At 35.5% G+C, this 23497-nt stretch overlaps 1 protein-coding gene across 1 annotated transcript; it reads left to right on the forward strand.

The window, feature by feature from the left end:
* The first annotated feature begins 963 nt into the window (after positions 1-963).
* LOC115984613 (putative disease resistance RPP13-like protein 1) lies at positions 964-1722 on the forward strand. The gene has a single exon (XM_031107634.1). The coding sequence runs from the start codon at positions 970-972 to the stop codon at positions 1720-1722; it is 753 nt and encodes a 250-aa protein (XP_030963494.1). The 5' UTR covers positions 964-969.
* The last annotated feature ends 21775 nt before the right edge of the window (positions 1723-23497 follow it).

Genomic DNA, 23497 nt, shown 5'->3' on the forward strand with positions numbered 1-23497 from the left:
AGAGAGACTGCTGGAGATGTTCTTAGATATTCTTAAATTTTATGTTTTTGTTCCACCAAATTTGCTACAGAATATATACATGCATACATATAAATATATGTATATATTTTATTATATAAAATTCAACTAAAGGTCCCTTTATTATTATTTTTTTTTTTTTGAGGAAGTTATTATTATTTTTTTAAGTCAACTATTATATACCTTAACTTGATTCTTTTATTTTATTTTTTTAATAAATTAATACTTGGAATTTGAAGGACTTGGGTCTAGATGTCTTCTTTAGAAATATCAAAAGGTATCAAACAATTAAGTTACGAGGTTTTTGGTCTTAGCTAGCTTATTAAATCAATGTATATTCACCATTGGTGAGTGTGGTGCGTAGGAAGCCTTCAGAGAGATCCATTTCTATGAACCAAGTGCTAAGAGGTGGTGAGTTGAAGTACTAGTATTCGCTCATAATTCCTAATATGTAGAAATTGTGGTAATGTGGAATGATGATTTCACATGCAATGCCTTTTTTTTTTTTTTTCTCTAAAAAAAATAAAAATTCAATGTATATTCAATTTTTTTTTTTTTCTGGTTAAAATATTCTAGTTTATATTCAATCCCCTTTCCCAACCATCCAAATTTTTTTTTTTTATTTTAAATCTAATCAAACTTAGATTTTTTTGACCCACCTAACTACAACTACAGGGGTGGTGCTTCAGCAAGTCGTTGTGCCCCGGAACTCATCTTTGTTACTGTTCCACGATCCAGTCCACCATTTGCTTTTCATTCACCGTTTCTGCCGTTACTCTTTCGTGACAAAAAAAAAAAAAAAAAGTAGCATGGCTGGTTCGCCGGTGAAAGCCGCAATTCAGGAATCAGGAGCTATTATACAGTTTGCTTTCACTCAACTTCTTTCGAACAAATAAATTCAGAATTGGATTGCTAGAAGATTTAAGGATCGTGCTGCAGTATCTTACTGTGATGGTCGATGAAGCTGAGGAGAAGCAGAACAAAAACCCAGTTGTTAAATTGTGGCTGGACGAGCTTCAAGATGTTGTCTACCATACAGAGGATCTCGTGGATGAGATGTGCACTGAAAGTTTAAGACACAAGTTGGATGCTGAATCTCAGACCAAGTCATCAAGTCTGGAATGGAATATAAAGGTGATAAAAAAGATGGAGGAGTTGCTTGACAGGTTAGAATTCTTTATGGGGCAAGGAGATGCACTTGGTTTGAAGGGATTAGGAATAATATCTGATCCACAAAAGCGTTTTAGCATGCCCATAACTTCATTTTTTTTGGTAGATGATCATGAAGTGTTTTGTAGAGATGCTGATAAAGATGCTATTATTAGTCTTTTGCTGTCTGATGATGTAAAGAGTGAACAGTTGTCTGTGATCCCGATCGTGGGCGAGGTTGGGGTTGGTAAGTTCACTCTTGCTCGGCTGGTTTACAATGATTGCAGAGTAAGTCAACATTTTGAGATCAAAGCTTGGTACCCCGTTAATCATAAGATGACAAAAGCAATTTCTGAGTCGTTTAGTTTGCAGTCTTTGCAAGAGAGCCTTAAGGGAAAGAGATTTCTTCTTGTTTTGGATGATGTGGGGAGTTTTAACTATGCAGACTGGGAATCCTTACAATCTACTTTGAAAGGTGTTGCAAATGGAAGTTGTGTTATTGTAACTACACGCGATTCAGAAGTTGCATCCAAGATTAGCACTGTATGTACTTAACATATCGAGTCATTGTCAAATGAAGAAAGTTGGTTGATGTTCACAAAATTTGCTTTAGGAGACCAAATGCCTATTTCATGTCCTGAAGTAGAAACCATTGGAAGACAAATTGTGCAGGATTTTTTGGGCCTGCCATTCGCAGTAAAAGCACTTGGGGCTTCTTTTGCGCTCTAAGCCACAAGTTGAGGACTGGAGAGTTGTATTAGACCGCCTAAAGCATTTTTCTTTATCTAGAGGAATGAGTGGAGATGGAAATGAATTAAGAAAGTGTCATGATGAACTTCCTGCACAGTTAAAACGATGCTTTGCATATTGTTCAATATTTCCCAAGGGTTATGAATTTGATAAAGAGAAGTTGGTTCTTTTATGGATGGCAGAAAGTCTTCTGCAAAATGGTGGAAAGGAAGATGATGGTAACAAGTGCTTTGATGAATTGTTATCAGTCTTTTTTTCAACAATCAAGTGCCAATAATTCACGTTTTCTGATGCATGATCTTGTGGATGATTTGGCCGCTCATCTGTCTTGGAAACATTTTTTGAATATTGAAGACCCACTTTAAGTAATTGGGTCACAAAAAGATTGAAGACCCAGAAGGTTTGGCAGACCAACTTGTAGGAACAGTGAGTCCTCCCCGAACTTTAACAGTGCAGGGCCCAAGTTTTGAAAGTCCAATCAGCCTGTAAGCCCAGTAGCCAGTTTTTTGAAACTTTATTCTAGTAAACCATTGCAGTACGTAAGTATTTGGATCCAAAGTTAAATAAATTTAGGGTTAGTTTTTGTGAACTCATTTAAAATTTAACTATAGTTAAACTAAACTAGAGTTAATGATTTCACAAAACCTATACCCTATTTATTTCATTTTGAATCACGTCCATTAAATGGACCCTCTCCATTCTCCTTGAAATAGAAATGATTCAAATCCGTATTATAGGTATCTGTGCTTCACGTCATAAGTTATGCATGTTAGGGTGTTAGAGTGGAGTCCAATTCTTCTGTTCTATTTTTCTTATACCATTCTATGCTCCACAAATTAAAACTTGACACATTGCCACTTATTTAATTAAATTTTACTCTTTTGTATTTCTTATTTCAGTTGCTCAAAATAAATATTAAAAAAACAAAAAACCCAAAACATCCCACTGCCGATCCTCCACCACCAACAATCGCCGGCGGCACTAACAAAAGATCGCCGAGGACATCAACGTCGGCCATCCTCCACCACCACCACCAACATTCATTTGGATTCCTATTCTTCTGTCTGATCTCCAAGGCTCTTAAGCTTTTAGCTCCTATTTTTTGATCTAGATCTGCAAATTCAGGCCACAAAGTAAAATGGGTCTCTCTGGAAGTTTGGCTCTTTATGGTTTGTTGGGTGGGCTAAAATGTTGGTTGGTCATTTTTCTAGTGGAGATCTATTGTAAACATTAGTGGGTTTTTGGTCTTTTGACTTGCTAAAACTTGTATGAGATTTGAAGAAGACAAGGCGGCAGTGGATATGGGTTATAGATTCGAAGAAGACAATGAGCTGGTTGTGTGGTCTACTGGCAGAGGATAACTGCGTTGATGACGCCAAAGACCTCTTGTTAGTTCCGCCGGTGAGGATTGGTGGTGGTGAACCGGTGGCGGTAGCAATGGGGATCTATTGTTGGGTCTGGGATTTTTTTTTTCCTTTTTAATATTTATTTTGAGCAGCTGAAATAAAGAAATGCAAAAAATTACTAATTTAATTAAATATGTTGACACGTGGTAAGTTTTTATTTATGGAACATAGAGTGATACAGGAAAAGTGGGACGGAAAATTTGGACTCGTTAGGATGCACTTATGTAGGAACATCATGAAGTTTCACGTTAACTATTTTGATTGAAAGATTGAAAAGTTTATAACTTCAGGCAACCCTTCTTCATTGGATTAGCCTTTTGGGCTTGAAATGCCTGTATTACAAATGGTAGGCACTTCAAGCACAAAAAGCTGAAGAAGGGTTGCCTAAAGTTACAAATCGTAGTAGAGTATTGCCTGACTCATTGATAAGGCCATGTACCGATGTAAGTCATAAGTTTGTGTCATGCCATGAGCTGAGTGTGCGAGGGCGAACGTGTGTAAGATCATGGTATAGTCCTATATCTTCATATGGCTACTACAAAGTAATTTCTACAATATCTATAGGGTTCCCTTTATCATGGCAATCTCTTCAAACTCAGCCCTCTCATTTATTTTTGGTAACTGGTCAATGGTAGATCGTGTCTAGGGGTGGCAATTTTTATCCATATCCATGAACCCACCCATTACCCACCTTATTTGGATAAGTCTTAACCCAACCCATTTAAATATTTGGGTTAAATGGATAAAGACTCATTTGGTTATTTAATTAGATGGGTCTAAATGGATAATCCCACTAATACCCACTAAACCCATCTAAAATTTAAATAAACAACATAAAATCTAAATTTCTAGAAAATGACTAAAATATCCTTGAAACTTAAAAAATGACCAAAATACTACCAAAACCCAAAAATGACCAAAATACCCCCCAAAACCTAAAAATTACCAAAATACCCCCAAAACCCAACAAATTACCAAAATACCCCCCGAAACCTAAAAATTACCAAAATACCCCCAAAATCCAAAAAATGACCAAAATACCTCTGAAACCCAAAAAATGACCAAAATACCCCTAAAACCTAAAAATTACTAAAATACCACCAAAACCCAAAAAATGACCAAAATACCCCCGAAACCTGAAAATGACCAAAATACCTCCAAAACCCAAAAAATAACCAAAATACCCCTGAAACCCAAAAAATGACCAAAATACTCCCAAAACCCAAAAAATGACCAAAATACCCCTAAAACCCAAAAAATAACAAAAATACCCCTAAAACCTAAAAATGACCAAAATACCTCTGAAACCCAAAAAATGACTAAAATACCCCTAGAACCTAAAAATGACCAAAATACCTCCAAAACCCAAAAAATGACAAAAATACCCTCGAAACCCAAAAAATGACCAAAATTCCCCCAAAACCCACAAAATGACCAAAATACCTCCAAAATCTCTAAAATGAGCAAAATACCCCCCAAAACCTCTCAAATGTCCAAAATATCCCCAAAACCAAAAAACTGACCAAAATACCCTCAAAACCCCAAAAAATGACCAAAATACCCCCAAAACCCACAAAATGAGAAAAATACCTCCAAAACCTCTAAAATGAGCAAAATACCCCCCCCCCAAACCTCTAAAATGTCCAAAATATCCCCAAAACCCAAAAATTACCAAAATACCCTAAAAACCCAAAAAATGACCAAAATGCTTCCTAAACCTAAAAAATGACCAAAATACCCCCTAAACCTTAAAAATGACCGAAATACCTTCGAAACCTTAAAATTACCAAAAATACCCCTGAAACCTAAAAAATGACTAAAATAACCCCAAAACCTAAAACAATGACCAAAATACCCCAAAAATCGAAAAAAAATGACCAAAATACCCCCAAAACCTAAAACATTACCAAAATACTCCCTAAACCTAAAAAAATTACCAATATACTCCATAAACCTAAGAAATGACCGAAATACCTCTAAAACCTAAAAAATAACTGAAATATCCTAGAAACCTAAAAAAATTACCAAAATACCCTGAAACCTAAAAAATGATCGAAATACCCCCTAAAACCTAAAAAAAATGACCAAAATAACCCCAAAACCTAAAAAAATTATTGATAAAAACCCCTGAAACTCAAATTATGACCAAAATGCCCCTAAACATGTAAGATGACCAAAATACACCTGAAACATCTAAAATTACCAAAATAGAGGTTTCAGGGTATTTTGGATGTTTCAAGGATATTTTTGACAAATTAAAGGTTCTAAGAGTCTTTCAGATTCAAGGACAGTTTCGGTAATTTTTTAGGTTTCGGGGTTATTTTGATCATCTTTTAAATTCTAAGGGTATTTTAGCCATTTTTTAGGTTACGAGGGCATTTCTGTCATTTTTTAGTTTTAGGGTTATTTCGGTAAATTTCTAGGGTTCAAAAGTATTTTGGTAATTTTTAGGTTTCGGTGGTATTTTGGTCATTTTTAGGTTTCGAGGATATTTCGGTCATTTTTTGGGTTTCAAGGGTATTTGGTATTTTTTGAGTTTCGGGGGTATTTTGGTTTTTTTTTTTTTTTTTTTTTTGAGGTTTTGGGGGTATTTTGGTCATTTTTAGGTTTAGGGGGTATTTTGTTCATTTTTTGGGTTTCAAGGGTATTTTGGTAATTTTTAGGTTTTGGGGCTATTTTGGTCAGTTTTTGGGTTTCGGCGGTATTTTGGTAATTTTTTAGGTTTCGAGGGTATTTTGGTCATTTTTTGTGTTTCAGGGGTATTTTGGTCATTTTTAGGTTTCGAGGGTATTTTGGTAATTTTTAGGTTTTGGGGGTATTTTGGTCATTTTTTGGGTTTTGGGGGGTACTTTGGTCAATTTTTGGTTTTCGGAGGTATTTTGGTCATTTGTTTGGGTTTTGAGGATATTTTGGTCATTTTTTGGGTTTTGGGGGTATTTTGGTCATTTTTAGGTTTTGGAGGTATTTTGGTCATTTTTTAGGTTTTGGGGGGTATTTTGGTAATTTTTAGGTTTCGGGGGTATTTTGGTCATTTTTTGAGTTTTTGGGGTATTTTAGTCATTTTTTGGGTTTCAGGGGGTATTTTGGTCATTTTAGTAGTTTTTAAACATATTTGGTGATTTTAGAGATATTAGGGGTATTTTGGTCATTTTAGAGGTTTCATGGGTATTTTGCTAATTTTAGAGATTTTAGGGATAATTTTGGATGTCCAAGGGTATATTGGTAATTTTGGAAGATTAGGGGCATTTGCATCATTTTAGGTATTTATGAGTATTTTGGAGGTCAAGAGGGTATTCAAGTAGTTTTAGAGGTATTTGGGTCATATTGGGTTAAATGGGTGGGTTACTAATTAAATGGGTTGGGTTGGTAATGGATAATTAATTTATATATAAACGGGTCATAAATGGATAATTATACACCCAACCCATCTATGACCCAACCCATTTATGACCCAACCCGCCCATTTGCCACCCCTAATCGTGTCTTATGATGTCGGGATCTCTTCCCGGCGGTGTCAGTGAACGTTGTGATGGTGGCTAGTAGGAATGTCAAATGTGTTGGGTTTTTTCATATTTTATTATTTGTCTTTAGAAACTAAAATAAGAAAAACAGAAAATTATGATTTAAATTAAATAGGTGCACCGTTTGACAAGTTTTTATTGGTAGAGCATGGAGAGACACACAAAAGATTTGAATTCAATATGCATTGATACACTAATATTATTGGGGAACAAGAATGGAATAGTCATTGACTATGAGGAGTTTGTATTAAATAGCCTACAAAAGATCAAACCACACCTCATTGAAAGAAAGCTCAAAAGACGACTAGCGATGAGGATTGTGGATTCAAATTGAGTGCATGAACACACAAAACAAGATTGAGAAAAATGCTAAAACACCCCCGAACTTTGAAGTAGTAGTCATAACACCCCCTTGAACTTTTATTTTAGCAAGTTTATTCCTTAAACTTCACACGCCTGCCAAATTGAAAAATCTATTGGTCTGCCGTTTAAACTAACTAACGTCCCTCATGTAACACACGTGAAAATTAAATTTTCCCAACTGCAACTTGCAACCGATTGAGAGAGAGGAGAGAGAGAGATAGAGGAAAGCTTCTGTCTGGATTCGCCATTCGTGAACTCACCATTTGACAGCCACCACTAGTTGAACATGCTGATGAGACTGTTGGTTTTTTTTTTTTTTTTTTTTTTTGTTCATCTTTTTTCTTTCATTTTCTCAGCAAACAAACAGCCTTTTGATTTCTTTTTCTTTTTTTTTTTTCTTGGCAAACTAACAATTTTTTTTTTCTAGGTAGACAATCAATGTGCTTTGTCTTTGATTTACACTGAAAGTTTTTAGTGCATCACCTAACACACGAAGTGCATTAAAAAATAAGCTTAAAAACAAAATTAATGACTCCAAGTTTGAAAGCCCCAAATGAGTTTCAAATTGAAATAATAATCAAATGCATAGTGAGAAAGCAAAAGAGCGTTTCTTTATATCACAATTGGCAAGGATTTGGAGAAACCCATTCATGAAACTGAACCCATAAAAAGATATGGACATCAAGGTCGTAGAAAAGCCCCAAAAGTCCAAAATTTCTCTTTTCCTTCAAGTTTTTCTCAGCAACCAAACACAAAGAAAGAGATAGAGAGGGAGCAGAATGTATAGAAACCACGAACAGTGAGATTGGCAGTGGATCCACGAACGGTTTTATCAGCGTCTCCAAAGTCTAGATCGGCGACGACAGGTATACTCCGTTGATGCATGGTTCAATCTCCTCTGGGTTTTCTCTCTTTATCTGAAGATTTTGAACTCTAGTTTCTCTCAGCTTCTCTCTCTCAATCGTTGCAAGTTGTAGCTAGTAGGGGTGTGCAAAAAACCGAGGAACCAAAAAAACCGCTTCAAACCGACCGAACCGTTGCCAAAATTTCAGTTCGGTTTCAGTTCAGTTAAGTTTCGGTTTTATTATATTAAAAACCAAAATTTTTTATTCAATTTTTGGTGGCAGACTTTCATGTACCAAACCGACTGAAACTGAACCGAATATATCATTATATTATATTTTATATTAAATATATAATATAATGTTTGTAAATATATTGAGTTTTGGGCCTCTGTTAGTTTATATATTGTTTGCTTTGGGCCTCTCTTAGTTTATATGTGCTTTGGGCCTCCATCATTATTATTTTAAAACATTTGGGCCTTGGCTTTTCATTTTATCTAATCAGATCAACAAACCATCGGGCCTTGGCTTTTCATTTTAATGATTTTATCTCTTTAAACTAATACTTATCAAAAACTTAATAAACTTATCCCAAAAAAAAAAAAAAAAAAAAAAAAAAAAAAAAAAACCTAATAAAACCTGATCAAACCATCAGGCCTCCATCTCTCTCACACTCATGCCTCCATCACTCTCTCTCTCCCTCACACAGCCTCCATCACTCTCTCTCTCTCTCCACCCTCACACAGCCTCCATCACTCCCTCTCACGCACATCGGCCTTCATCAGTCTGCATTTGCCGCCAGCCTCCACACTCTGGCCTCCACGACTACTCCTCACGCCGGCCTCTACGTCTCTCATGGTATTCTTCTCTTTTATTTCTATCCCTTCTTTTTCTTTGTCTGTCTCTAAATATCATGAGAGTACAATCTGGGCTGCTAGGGCTTCTTCTTCTGCAATATTTTGCTTAAATTTCTTTGTTTCACATTGCATATTCCAACACCTCAAATGGGTACACATCACTTTTCTAAATTTTCTTGCTTCCTTTTCAAACCGACCAAAACTACAATAAAACCGAAACCGATTGATTCCCAATTATTTCGGTCAGTTTCGATTAAGAATTTCACAAACCGAAATTTTTGGTTTTGGTTGGCCAAACACAAAAAAACCGACCGAACCAATTACACCCCTACTAGCTTGAGAATTTTTTTTTTTTTTTTTTTTTCACGTGACATGCACATTAGGGGCGTTAGTCAGTTTAAACAGAAGACAAACAGATGTCTTAATTTGGCAAATGTGTGAAGTTTAAGGAGTAAATTGACTAAAATAAAAATTTGGCGTGTTATGGTCACTACCTTAAAGTTCAAAGGCATTTTTACATTTTTCCATCAAGATTTTAAAAAAAAAAAAAAAAAATTCTTGGAGGCTGTGTAGGGATGGCAATAGGTTAGGATGGAGTCAGATCTAGGGTGTTGCTAATAGCCTTTTTGCGAAGGGGAAAACTCATGCGAGGCATGAGCTTGGCAAATGGAGTTTTTTCCGTCTCTAATAAGATGCTTAGATATTAATAAGGTAGAGATGATGAGAAAAAAAAAAAGTTGAGGAGGGGGAAACAATTGCAAGAGTACTAAGAAAGTGATGTGGAATAGACAGCATACATCTTCTTGGAGCAACAAGGGCACCAAAAGTCACAACACAACATCAAGAGAGGGTGGTAGTAGATATGTTGGAATTGCATGAACTTTAGCAGGTTAAAGGGAAACGACATTCTGATTTAGACTCAAGATATCTCGAGCGTCACCTAAATTTACGCAAATTACTTTGTTAAAGCCTAGAAAATAGTATTTTTGCTATTTATAGTAATATTTGTTTTTCCTTAATAACTTTTAATTTAAAATTCAGAATAAAGTCTCGTCTATTTTAGGATGGCCCTTAAGGCCAATAGTTTATTATTTTACATTTGACTCAATTTTACTATTTTTGGTTAAATTTGGTATTTTGCCACCTGATCTCGTAATTAATGCGAATTAGAGTTTCAGATGTTTCCTAATCATCATAGGATTTAACTTTCTTAGTATTTATATGTTTTATAACTGTCAAAAGAAAATCAGATTATTATCAATAAAATTGCAGAGTTTTTCTCAAACTTTTCTCTAGTGGATTCTAGTTTATCTCCTTGTGAATTCAGGAAATCCCTCATGGACTTGAGGTTTATTACCCAGAAACTAATAGTTTAATTTCTATCCATTAAAAAAAGTATCATGTTTGCTTTCTTCAGGTTTCTGCGACATCAAAAAGAATTTGTTTTGAAAAAGGGTAATAAAATTTCTCCAAAAAATTTCTAAATTGGATAGGTATAAAAAGGATTAAATTATAACTTTTATTTAAATATACTAAATAAAAACATAAAAATACACATTTGAGTCAAAGAAAATCTGCTTGGTGCGGGGTCAGGATATGAAAATTTTGCCACCCAAATTGTGCAAAAATATATTGGTGTGAACAATGTGGACAGCGGTCGAGGGAAAATTTTCCATATTGGTTTGAATAGTGTGGAATAGTACCTACTCAAGGTGGCAAAAATTTCCTATATATCCTGATCCTACAACACGCAAGAAAATTGACTTAGGTATATCAATGGGCAAAACTTCGAGTCATCAAATTTTGCCACTGACACTAAGTACCGAACGCGGGATGGACTCGAAAGTTGAAACCATCGCCCCTAAAATTTGACCATGGATTATGGGGTTGAAGGCTTGCAGTACAAGAAAGGGACAAGACAAAGGAGATTTTCTTCAACAATAAGTGGCTCATATGGCACGATAGAAACATGTCATACATGAGATAAGAATCTCGAAACCTGAAGCAAAATTGTGCCATTTTTGGTGATCCTAGCACAACTCATTCTAGACAGAGAGTGGGACTTACACACAGTATAAAGGATACAGGCTTCAATTTACTTGATGCAACTTGCAAGGTGACCTGTCCCTCTCACAACACGTGAGAGTGTGAGACTCACTAATGCGTGGGAGTGTGAGACTCACTATTGTGTGGATCTCATGTTGAATCTTCTTTTTGTAAAATAACAAGATTTGATAAACTTAGTTATAGTATATGATTACAATTTCTTTTAAAAAAATTAATATTGTTACTGTGGGGCCCGCTAATTGGTGGTCCTGGCCCGTTTTTTATTTTAAGGCCCAAGGCCCAAGCCGAGGAAGGTTAGGGCCGAGAGTAGGGAATAAAAGTTTGAGTAGCTTTGAGATATAGCCGAGGATAACTCTGTCATCGGCATATCCGAGGACTCCCCGAAAGGGAGGGCAAAAACGGTATAAAAACAGCTTGGGAAAAATCTAAAATATCTGTGTCAGAAGAAAAAAGGGGGTACGCTGGAAAGTGTAACAAACAGGGAAAGCTGCCCTTACTGTCATTCAATACTCTGCACCTGACAGAGCCAGACTCTCCAGCTTTTACAACCACCCCCAACCACTCTGGATAAGGGTTGATGGGACAAGTATCAGTCTTGGAATGCCGATCCTACACGTGGACGAAGGATAAGGAACGCAGGCTAGTATAAAAGAAAAAGAAGCAACCAAGTAAGGGGGCTGGGAAAAATGGCCAAAAACTAGAGCCTCCCAACCCGCCTCCAGGAGAAAGTCTCTAGGGGCGAAGACGACCTAACCATGTATGGATATCACGAAAAACCCACCACCTGGTAACCAAGGCCTAGCCTTTCAAACCCACGCTCTACAAATGATATTGTTTGAGCCTTTTTACGTGCGAGCCCAACACTGTTAAGGTTCGTTACGAATCGTGTCCTTACAATTGGCGCCGTCTGTGGGAAAGGCTTGTGCGTTGGCATAGGCGGTAGGTCGAGAGAGTTCCTTTGTCATTTCTAACAACTGGTTATAGAGTTCTAGTGTAAAGTTCCGCAAGGGGCTATGATTCTTGACTAGGGGCTACGCTTGGTAGCGTCACTCGCATTGATGGTTCTAGGGGCTTGGCCAAGGAGCTAACTCCCCTAAAGCCAAGGTCCCAAAAAAAAAAAAAAAAAAAAAAAAAAAAAAAAAAAAAAAAAAAAAAAACTGAGTTTTGGACAGAACCAAGGTATTGTATGGTCCTCGGACTCAAACCTATGGGGAAACCAACTACTTAAATGAGAAAACTGAGTTTTGGACAGAACCAAGGTATTGTATGGTCCTCGGACTCAAACTGAGAAAACCTAGTTTTTGAGGAAAAACTGAGTTTCGTAAGGTCAGCAGCTTAATAAAAAATTCTAAGCTACTCAATCCTCGGCTCAAATACCATAAAAGGTTAAGGCTATCAAAGTTGTTAAGAAGATGGTGAAGCGCCCTATTACTCGGCAACCTGGAAGGGCTGTTCATTTTTCTTGGGTTAGGTGTCTTCGGATGATTACTTCCTACACCGCACCGAGCATTCAGTTGTCATCTCGGCTATTTCGGGGTAAGTGTTGTTCTCGCAGGTCGGCATTGTTGTGCCAAACAACTCTATTAAAATTATGATAATATCTTTTCCTTAGCAAATATTTTGACCCTAGGTGTCATTAATTCAATGCTATATTATTGTGCCAAACAGCACTCGTAAGTTCATAATAGCGCCTTTTTCTTTGATAAAGGATTACGGCCCCAAGTATTGTGCTCTAAGGTCGGCGGTATTGTGCCAGGCCGACTCAGTAAGCTCATCATAATGTCCTTTCTTTTTCTGCCTAATAGGGGTTTCAGCCCTAAGTATCACTTGTTCGATTCAGTATTATTAAGTCGGATAGTTTCTATAAACACAGAGCAAGATCTTTTTATTAACTAGGATTTTGGTCCTGGACGTCGGTCAAAGTGTAAAAATAAAAAGAATTTACAAGATTGTACGTCTATTCACCGCGTTATCATTTCAGAAATATAGAGATAGAACATGTGAAGTAAAGTAATAACGATTTTTATTAATATTAATATAAAGATGTATTACAACGTACAAAGAGGGGCTTAAACAAGCCTATACAAAAGGTGGATTACAAAAACAATAAAAAAAATAAAAAAATAAAAAAATAAAAAAAAACAAAAACACAACAATGCAAACAAGTAAACAATTAGATGCCTTTTTAAACTCGTCTCCGAAAGCCCTTCCAAACTTTGCCCCAGTAGCGCCCATATTGAGAGAAGGACCTTCTTCAGAAGAAGATGGAGGAGATGAATAGAAAGAAAGAGGAGAAGAAGAGAGAGGAGATGAAGAGAAAGAAAGAGGAGAAGAAGAGGAAGAGGAAAAAGCACCAGGATAGACCTAATGGTGGAAAGAAGAAGAAAGAGAGGTAAAAGGAGACACCAGTGAACAAAGAGAGGAAGAAGCAGGGGCACTTAATCCCTGCGTCAGTCCTGACTCCTAACACACTGGTGCCATGTTAGCTATGCTCATGAGAGAGCGGCTGGTACTGATAATGGGTGACCTCAGCTCAGCCGCGCCAAGAGGTTGACGCGACGAGTCCCTGCTTCGAGTTTTGGCTGAAAGAAGAGTAAGAAGTGTCTTGAGTCTCTGCCACCCCTGCCCTGACCGAGACAGTTTGAGTATCACAAGCACGTAACATTTCTGGGAAAGGTATGATCTTTTCATTCCCGTTCCTATCATGGATAAATTACGACTCAAAGTGTAAATGTGCGGATATGGGAAATTCTGAGGGAGGTTAAGAGTTTTTAGGCTTCAAGAAAATTAAAAGGTCTCCGTGTAAGGGAGGTAACCTCCTACTTTCCTTCTTATATGAATGGCAAAACGGGAGGCATTTAATCTGCCCGAATCTCCAGGAAAAGCGGTAAGCGAGAGAATATCCATTCCGCTTCCCCACGCCTTCAATAGCCGTTGAATTCAAATGGTCTCGTAAAGGGAGATCATTAAAGGCGCGTTTTCGAATAATGAAGCGGCAAGGACGCGTCCTGAATGAATTCAAAGGAATGTCTCATAAACCGTTACGTTTCCCAGGTAGATAAAGAGACACCCACATTAATGAGGGGTAGATCTCAAGCAGACCGCAATTAAGGCAGGGCACTACCAAAACCCTCCTCTCCGACTAAAAGGTCGGACAGCAGGATTTTGAGGGGCTATTGTGAGGCCCACTAATTGGTGGTCCTGGCCCGTTTTTTATTTTAAGGCCCAAGGCCCAAGCCGAGGAAGGTTAGGGCCGAGAGTAAGGAATAAAAGTTTGAGTAGCTTTGAGATACAGCCGAGGATAACTCTGTCCTTGGCATATCCGAGGACTCCCCGGAAGGGAGGGAAAAAATGGTATAAAAACAGCTTGGGAAAAATCTAAAATATCTGTGTCAGAAGAAAAAAGGGGGTACGCTGGAAAGTGTAACAAACAGAGAAAGCTGCCCTTACTATCATTCAATACTCTGCACCTAACAGAGCCAGACTCTCCAGCTTTTACAACCACCCCTAATCACTCTGGATAAGGGTTGATGGGACAAGTATCAGTCTTGAAATGCCGATCCTACACGTGGATGAAGGATAAGGAACGCAGGCTAGTATAAAAGAAAAAGAAGCAACCAAGTAAGGGGGCTGGGAAAAATGGCCAAAAACTAGAGCCTCCCAGCTCACCTCCAGGAGAAAGTCTCCAGGGGCGTAGACGACCTAACCATGTATGGATATCACGAAAAACCCACCACCTGGTGACCAAGGCCTAGCCTTTCAAACCCACGCTCTACAAATGATATTGTTTGGGCCTTTTTACGTGCGAGCCCAACACTGTTAAGGTTCGTTACGAATCGTGTCCTTACAGTTACATATTTAAAAAACTTGGTTATAGCATAAGGTTATAATTTTCTTTTAAAAAAATTAATATTGTTACATATTTTGAAAATCTATCTGTTGGATTACATGTTATTTACATACTTGGCACACATGTCAAATTATTTACCAGTGGCGGCTTTAGAAATTTTGTTCAGAGGGGGTCATTAAAAAACTTAAACCAAAAAAAAGTTAATTAAAAAAAGAATTTGAATATATTGAGTTATCAAGAAAAAAAAAATTCAAATATATGAAGTTTCATAATTTTTTTTCTAAGTTTTCCTATTTTAAAATCATTACAAGATAGTTTATTATCAATTGTCATTATTTATTATCAATGTTGGTAAGTGTAACCATTTTATTTTATTAAGTTTGTATAACATTTTTAATTTTTATGAATTTGTCATTATCTATTTGTCATTTTTTTATAAAAAATATTTTAAATTAAATGAAAAAACTCAACCCATTGTCACTATATTAAATTGGCCTACACAGCCACACTCATCCATACATAAATAATATACTAATAAGTATTTATATAACTAATAAAATGCTTAAACAATTACTAATTTTATTATTTTTGGATCTTGAATCACTAACTTTATAACAAAAATTTATTATAACATGAAAATAATATGCACATATTTAACAAACCCTCCGTATTTTCTAATTATTAAAGTATATAAAGTTATATTATATTTGTAGTACATAACACACATTCACATACATCACAATTCACACAAATAGCATAATAAAAAATAAAAAATAACACACACAATCAGTATTAGACATACACTCACACACATATAATATAAAGTTATAATAAAGAGAGACATCTACGACTTACAAACATTCTCTTTTTACTCTTAGAGACACCTGTGATCTATGTTATTGTTTGATTTTGGGCTGGGCTGATATGTGGCTAAGGTGTGCAAGATTTAAACCAAAGTGTACAAACATATCTTCAAGGTAAATTATACTAATAAAAAAATTATATTTATAAAATTAAAATAAAAAATTCAAGAACCCTCTGAGCATAAAGGAACGCCGCCCATGTTATTTACTATATGATTCATAAACTTATTTTTTATGCATAATTTTATACTACAATAACTTGTAATTTAAATAATTGATTGATAACTTAGCTATTAATCTTTGATATTTTGAAAATTTTGCAAGAATGGAGAGTATAAGAAAAAAATGCAATTCAATTGTGAATTTGTCAAAATTTATATCCAATAAAAAAATAGTGAGTAAAATTGTAACTTTAAGTTACAACTAATTTCGTAGTCAAAATTTGTTATTTGTAGAATTAGCCCAATAAAATATGTTTTTTGAGTAATGGACTATTTGAGGTCCATTTTGAAAATGCAATAAGAAAATGAGAGAAGCGGAAATGTTAGACAAAATGTAAAGGAAATCTTTAAGAGGTCATGAATGAGAGAATTGAAAAGTTGAATGTTTGATGAAGAGAGAGAGAGAGAGAGAGAGAGAGAGAGAAATTGGTTTTTTTTTTTTTCCAATTAAGCTACTAATTAAGAAGTATTGGAGAAAATTGAATAATTCTTAATGTTATTTTAATAGGACAATCATTTTTGTTAAGTCGTAGTGCAATAGAATTTTAAGGGAATAGATGCTAAGTGAAAAACGAATAGTTTAGCTTTAGGGCATGTTTTTTGGGTTACAAATTGAAAGAGATAAACAATATCAATGACCCTCTTTCCAAAAAAATGCTAGTAATAAACATGCAAAAGATTTAGGGTTAATTTTTTTGTACAAACTTCTATTCTATTAGTGAAATGTTGCATTAAGAATTGTTCAAGTTAAATCCTTTCCAAGTTTTTTACTTTGAAACCACAGTTTACTTTGATTCAGATCTATTGCATAATTAATATAATTAATTATTTGGCTAACATTTGATAAAATCTAACTCAATTGGGGTCTAAAACCTTAATAGGTTTTGTCATTTCAGACCTCTAAGTTTCATTAATTCGCAATGAAGTCATTCGTTAATAATATGTTAGTTGCTACCATTAACTTACCAAAACAACATCGTTACCTCCATCTTTCTCCCTCTCGGTTTCTTAGTTCTCGGGTGGGGTGGGGTTTCAATTTTTGTTCTTCAGGTGAGGCTGTGTAGGGGAGGGAACCACATCATTCCTCTAAAACAGTTTTTTTTTTTTTTAATTAACATTATTCTAAAATAAATAAATAAATAAATATTTACTAAAGTGCAAAATGGCGTCGTTTTGATAAGTTAATGGCACAACTAACAAATTATTGACGGTAATTAGGAATGAATGAAACTTAGATGACTGAAATGACAAAACCCAAATTTAGAGTACTAAAATGAAAATTTGTGGAATTTAAAGGATGGTTTTTTTTTTTTTTTTTTAACATTCAATTCTCCACTATAATTTTTTCTCACACTTAGATGGGTAATAAGCATTCTTCTCATACTAAGATGGGTTTTACCATTTTACTAACATATATGCTTAGGAAATCCATTAATAAATCATCATAGGAAACTTTTTATGAGAACAGGAAAAAGAATTTTTTTTTTTTTATACAAAATTTTCAATTTCTTATAAAAAGTTTCCTAAAATTAATGATTAATGTATGCCTTAAGGACATATATTAACCATTAATCGGACCCAAGATTAGGGGTCCGTTGGTTGGGATGAAATATGGAGTATGGGTGCTTGGTTGGAGAGAAAAGGGGGGGGGGGGGGGATAGAAAATTAGTGGGGGGGCAAGTGTGTTCTCTTCTGGCCCACCAAAATTGTATCTCTCCAATTTGAGGAGAAAATAGAAGGGAGATGAATAATTGCAATCAATGACAGAACTACCCCCTCCTTCTTTTAAGTGCTAGACATGTTGCCTTTTACATTTATACAAGTTTACATGGACTGGTATGAGTAATTTTCGGAGTAATTTTTGGAGTTTACACAGTTCTGTGTGTATGTGTGTGTATATATATATATATATATATAAACTTTTTGGGTAACAAGCTAAGAGCACTCTCATCAGTGCTTGTATAATAAACAAATGACCACATTTTAGACAACCAAACTCAAAATTCACCCACATCAAGGCATGCAAAGTTGTGTAAAAATACATAGTTGCTATAGATGAGCATCCATATCAGCTCGTGCAAAAATTTCTTTTTATTTTAGCATAAAAACCTACTTTTTTCTATTATTCATAACCACTTTTCAAAAATACTCACATCAAATTATAAATTCTAAACTCTATTTCATTAAATATATAAAAATATTTTTAATTGTTTCCCTTTCTTCACAACAACAACTACCGTTCACTCGCTTCCTTCATCCTAGTAATATGTAAAGAAAGTATAAAAAAACTAAATGCAAATTGAATAATGTCAATGAAAATTTACATAGTTACTGTAGTTGTGGATAAATTTTGCACTATTATACATATATTGATGTTGGGAGGTTTTAGGGGTTGATTGAGCAAAATATGGAATTTTTTTTTTTTAATTTTACAAAGACCAATATAAATGCGCTTGTGAAAAAATTCATGTATATTTTAACATAAGAACATACTTTTTTCTAATTATTTTACATACTCACTTTTCAAAATACCACATACATGATTATCTACTTTCCACTACATTTTATTAAAATTTCTATTTTTCTTGATTTTTATAATTGTTTTTCTTTCTGCACACACACAAGCATCATTCACTCTCTTCCTTCATTCTCAAGATATGTAACGAATAAATAAAAAACCAAATACCAATGAATAGTGTTAGTGTAAATTTACCTAGTAGCGAATTTGTAAAATTTACACAATTATACACAGATGGATGTGGTATTTTTTAGATAAAAATGTGTAAATTTTACACATTTTTCTATTATACATCATTGATGTGAGTGCTCAAATAAACTTTGTAAATTTACACTGAGACTATGTATTTTGCATTTAGTTTTTTTTTTTTTTAATTTCTTTGTGCTTCTCAAGAATGAAGGAAAAAAGTAGACATTGGTGTTGTCTATGAAGAAATAGAAACAATTAAAAAAATCAAGAAAAATTTTTTTAATAAAAATATAATGTAAAATATGTTTAGTGTTTTAAAAAATGAAAAAAAGGAGAGGGGTTGTTCTTACTGATAGTTGAAAAAACAAACTTTAATCTCGACTAGGAGTGGCAAAGGGTCAAGTTTGGGGCAAGTTTCTTCATCCCTGAACCCACCACGCCACCCAAAACCCGAACTCGCACCATTTAGTTAATGGGTTTTTTTAACCCCTAAACCTGCCCCTACGAGCCCCACGGGCCCCACCAAGCCATGCCCTCTTCATGGCCCAATATAAAGGCCCCTAAACTATGGTCCAATCTATTAAAAAAAAAAAATCAATTTTATGTTAAACCAATCTCACACTCTGTCGCACAAATATCACAAATTTTATGGAACTGGTACCAGGCCCATCATCAAGCAATTTTGAACAATCACAAATATCTTACAAGAACTTTTTTTGCCCAACAACAATATCAAAGTTAACCAAGCAGAGTTCTTAGATAAGAATATACATGTAGAGGTCTTAGGAAACCAAGAAACGAACCAAAAAAAAAAAAAAAACAACAACAACAACAACAACAAAGGTCAATGAGAAGCTGAGAACGATGAACCTATGAGAGACGGCAATAGACTGAGAAAGTGAGAGTGAGGGCGTGGCCGATGGCCAGCTAAGTGAGTGAGTGTGAGGATGTGGCCAACTGGCCAGCGGCGAAGAGAGTCAAAGTGAATGCTTGAGCTTGAGAGTTGGGAGAGGTAGCTAAGATGAGATTGATTAGGTTTAGGGTTTAGAAATAGGATTATATATATAGTTAGGCATTTTAGTAATTTAACTGTAATTGGGTTGAGTTCAAGTTTAGGGCAGGTATTACTAATACCCGAACCCACTTCAAGTTGGATTATAAAATCCCGAACCCACCCCTAATGTTACACGGATCAGGTAAAACCCAACCCATTAGGGTCGGGTCCAATACCCGCGGGTCGGATTAATTTTGCTATCCCTAATTTTCGACCATTAATTAGAAAAGAGTTAGGAAAAAATTAAAAGAAATAAAAATTAAAGTAAAAAAAAAAAGATTAAAACTTTTAAAAAAATGACAAAATTTAGTTACAAAATTGGTTGTAGCCTAAGGTTACAACTTTATTCAATATATTTTTATTAGATATAAATTTTGATAAATTCACCATTAGATTACAACTTCTTTTTTATATCTTTCATGCTTGCAAAATTTCTAAAAAATTAAAGATCACTAGTTATGTCATTTATTTAAATTGCAAGTTTTTGTGTTTAAAATTATGCATAAAATATAATCTTATAGATTATATAGTAAATATTATCCGATTGTCACAAAATTTGATATGTATATTAAGAGAGTAAAGAACATGCAATTTAACAGTTAAATTTTCAAAATATGTAGTAATATTTATTTTATTAACTAAAATTATAATTTTAGATTACTACCAATTTTGTAACTAAATTTTATCAATTAAAAAAATTTATAAAAGGGAGGGGGATTAATTGGACTGTGCAATACCCCATTATGGAATCCCATAGACTTTAACAAAGAATACTGTGTGTACTAGAGCAAACGGCCGATTTGCAAACTGCGTAGAGGCTCTCACACATCGTCCCTCTCAATCCGATCTCTTCTTTTCACTCCTTTCCTTGAATCCCTCCTCCGCAGCAAAACAGGAAATTAAAAAATTAAAAAAAAACAAAACAAAAAACAAAAAAGGGGTTGGAATTGGAATATGATGGGGGAGACATTGCTTTCGGCATTATTTGGAATGGTGATTGAAAGGTTGGCTGATCCCCTGCTCAGTGGCTTGTTCCAAAATAAGAGTTTCGATCAGACACTACTTGACAAGCTGAAGACTGTATTGGTGAAGGTTGACGTGGTGCTCAGTGATGCAGAGGAGAAGCAGATCACGAATTTGAAGGTGAGAAAGTGGTGGGTCAATGAGCTCAAAGATACTATCTACCATGCTGACGATCTGTTGGACGAGATCATCACTATACGCAAGCTGGAAGCTGAAGTCAAGGTAAATCAGGTACTGTAATTACTCTTACGCTTCTTGGATCTAAGTTCTATGCCCAAACTTGATAAAGATATAGAACCCAAACTCAAAGACATAGTTGAAAAATGTAAGAGGGAAACCATCACCATTGTTACCCTCAACTTCTGTAGTAGATATATCCGAAATGTTTGGTAGAGAAAACGATAAAGCAGTGCTAAAAAACATTTTGCTTGATGATAATTCACAAGAAAACGGAGTCCCGGTGATTGTCATAGTTGGGATTGGTGGGATTGGCAAGACGACCCTTGCGCAGCTTGTGTATAATGATCCTGATTTGACTAAACATTTTAAAGCGAGGGCATGGGCTCATGTTACAGAAGAGTGTGATGTTTTCAAGCTAACTCAAATAATTTTTGAGTCGGCCACTTCAAAGAGTAGTAAATTCACAGACTAGCAACTCTGAAGATCCAATCTTGACAGAGATTAGTAAGAAAAATTGTAATGAATTGTGCAGGTCTGCCTCTAGCTGCAAAAACATTGGGATGCCTCTTGCACTCGAAAGTAGAAGCTGAGGAATGGGATAGAATACTCAATAGCACAATTTGGGATTTACCTGATAATGATGAGGGTGGCTGCAGTGGCATACTTCCTGCTTTGTATTTGAGCTATTTTCATCTCCCTTCACATCTCAAACAATGCTTTGTTTATTGTTCCATATTTCCCAAGGGATATAAGTTTGAAAAGGAGAAATTGGTACTCCTATGGATGGCAGAAGGTTTTTTAGAGCACCCAAACATTAAGAACTCAATGGAAGAGGTTGGGTATGAGTATTTTTGTGAGCTATTATCAAGATCATTTTTTCAACCATCAAGTTCTGACGAGTCATGCTTTGTGATGCATGACCTTCTTAATGATTTAGCTCAATTTGCATCTGGAGAATTTTCTTGTAAGTTTGAGAATGGCAAGCATCATGGAATTTCAAAAAAGGCTCGATATTTTGCATACTTAATGGATCAGTTTGATGACAATGAGAAATTTGTGTTCCTTTCAGAGACGGAGTTTTTGCGAACCTTCCTTTCGGTACGCATTTCAGATACTATTGAATGCTCCAGCGTATGCAAAATGGTTGCTGATGTGTGGTTGCCAAGACTGAAACACCTGCGCGTGCTTTCTTTCTCTTATCCTACACTCACTGGTCTACATGATAAGACTTTTGACAAATTGATACATTTACGCTACTTGGATCTCTCTCACACTTTAATCAATAAGTTACCCTCCTCGACATGTTTTTTGTATAATTTGCAGACGTTGTTGTTGTCTAGTTGTACTAACCCACTGAGTTACCAGAAAAAATTGTTATCCTCACTAAGTTGCGTCATCTAAATGTGAGTGAAATCAAGTTGGAAGAGATGCCGCCTAAATTTGGAAACCTATCGAGTCTCCAATTGTTGACTGATTTTGTTGTGTGCAAAAATAGTAACAGTGGGTCATACATCAGTGAATTGGGCAAGTTCTCATATCTTAGCACTCTTTCCATGTCAAAGTTGGAGAATGTCGTCGAAGCTGAAGATGGTTCAAAGGCCGAGTTGAAATGTAAGAAATATCTTAAAGAGTTGGTTTTCAAATGGACTACTGCTACCACGACTTATCATGTAAATGAAGTACTCAACAAGCTTCAGCCTCATGAAAATTTGAAGAAGCTTACCATTGAAAACTACGGTGGTTCAGCGTTTACCAATTGGGTAGGTAATGCTATTTTCTCTAACATGGTGGTTCTGCGACTTAACAATTGCAAATATTGCACATCCTTACCACCATTGGGGCAGTTATCTTCTCTTCAAGAACTCCTTATCACAAAGATGGAAGGATTAGAAAGGTTGGAGGATAATCAATTTTACGGGACTGGGCAAACTGGATTCCAGCCATTTCGGTCTCTAAAATCTCTGAAGTTTACGGAGTTACGACATTGGAGGCACTGGATACATTCTGCACATGGAGGTGAAGATTTACCTTCCCTTCAGGAGCTTCAAATACAAAAATGTCCAAAATTCATTGGAAGCTTACCAAGGCACCCTTACTCAACGAATCGGGAGATTTCTGGATGTCCTCGGTTTGAAGAGGAGGAGGAGTTGACTCGAAGGGTACAACCACAAGAATCTACTGACCAAGAGGAGGAGTTAGCTCGAAGGGTAAGACCACGCCGATGCTGACACCGGCGAAAGGGAGGGAGACAATGCACAGGCGAAAGGGAGGGAGACAATGCACACAGTTCTGTATACATTTTATGGTACACTAACGCATTAATTTTTTTTCTTCATTTTTTTTTTCCATTTTTGTTTCCGACCTCATTATTGTTGACCGTGCGTTTTGGGTCTTTTGAGTATTTTCAAACTTTAACTTTAGAACCATGATTATTGCACTTTGTTAAAATAGTTGTTCAATAAATTAATTCATCATTCTCATCTCTGCTCCTTTCGGAAAAGTGTCCTTGTATTGCTTCTCTGCTCCTTTCTAATGCATAGTTACTCAACCGTTTTCAATAATATTCTACTGTCGTTTAAGAAAAATTATTTTTTTAAATGTTTAAACTTTTTGAGACAATAAGTTA

This window comes from Quercus lobata, chromosome 4 (assembly GCF_001633185.2).
Source record: "Quercus lobata isolate SW786 chromosome 4, ValleyOak3.0 Primary Assembly, whole genome shotgun sequence".
Taxonomy (NCBI): Eukaryota; Viridiplantae; Streptophyta; class Magnoliopsida; order Fagales; family Fagaceae; genus Quercus; species Quercus lobata.

Bases quoted from the DNA above. Each gene is read 5' to 3' on its own strand.
- LOC115984613 (XM_031107634.1), top strand. From the start codon at position 970: ATGGTCGATGAAGCTGAGGAGAAGCAGAACAAAAACCCAGTTGTTAAA.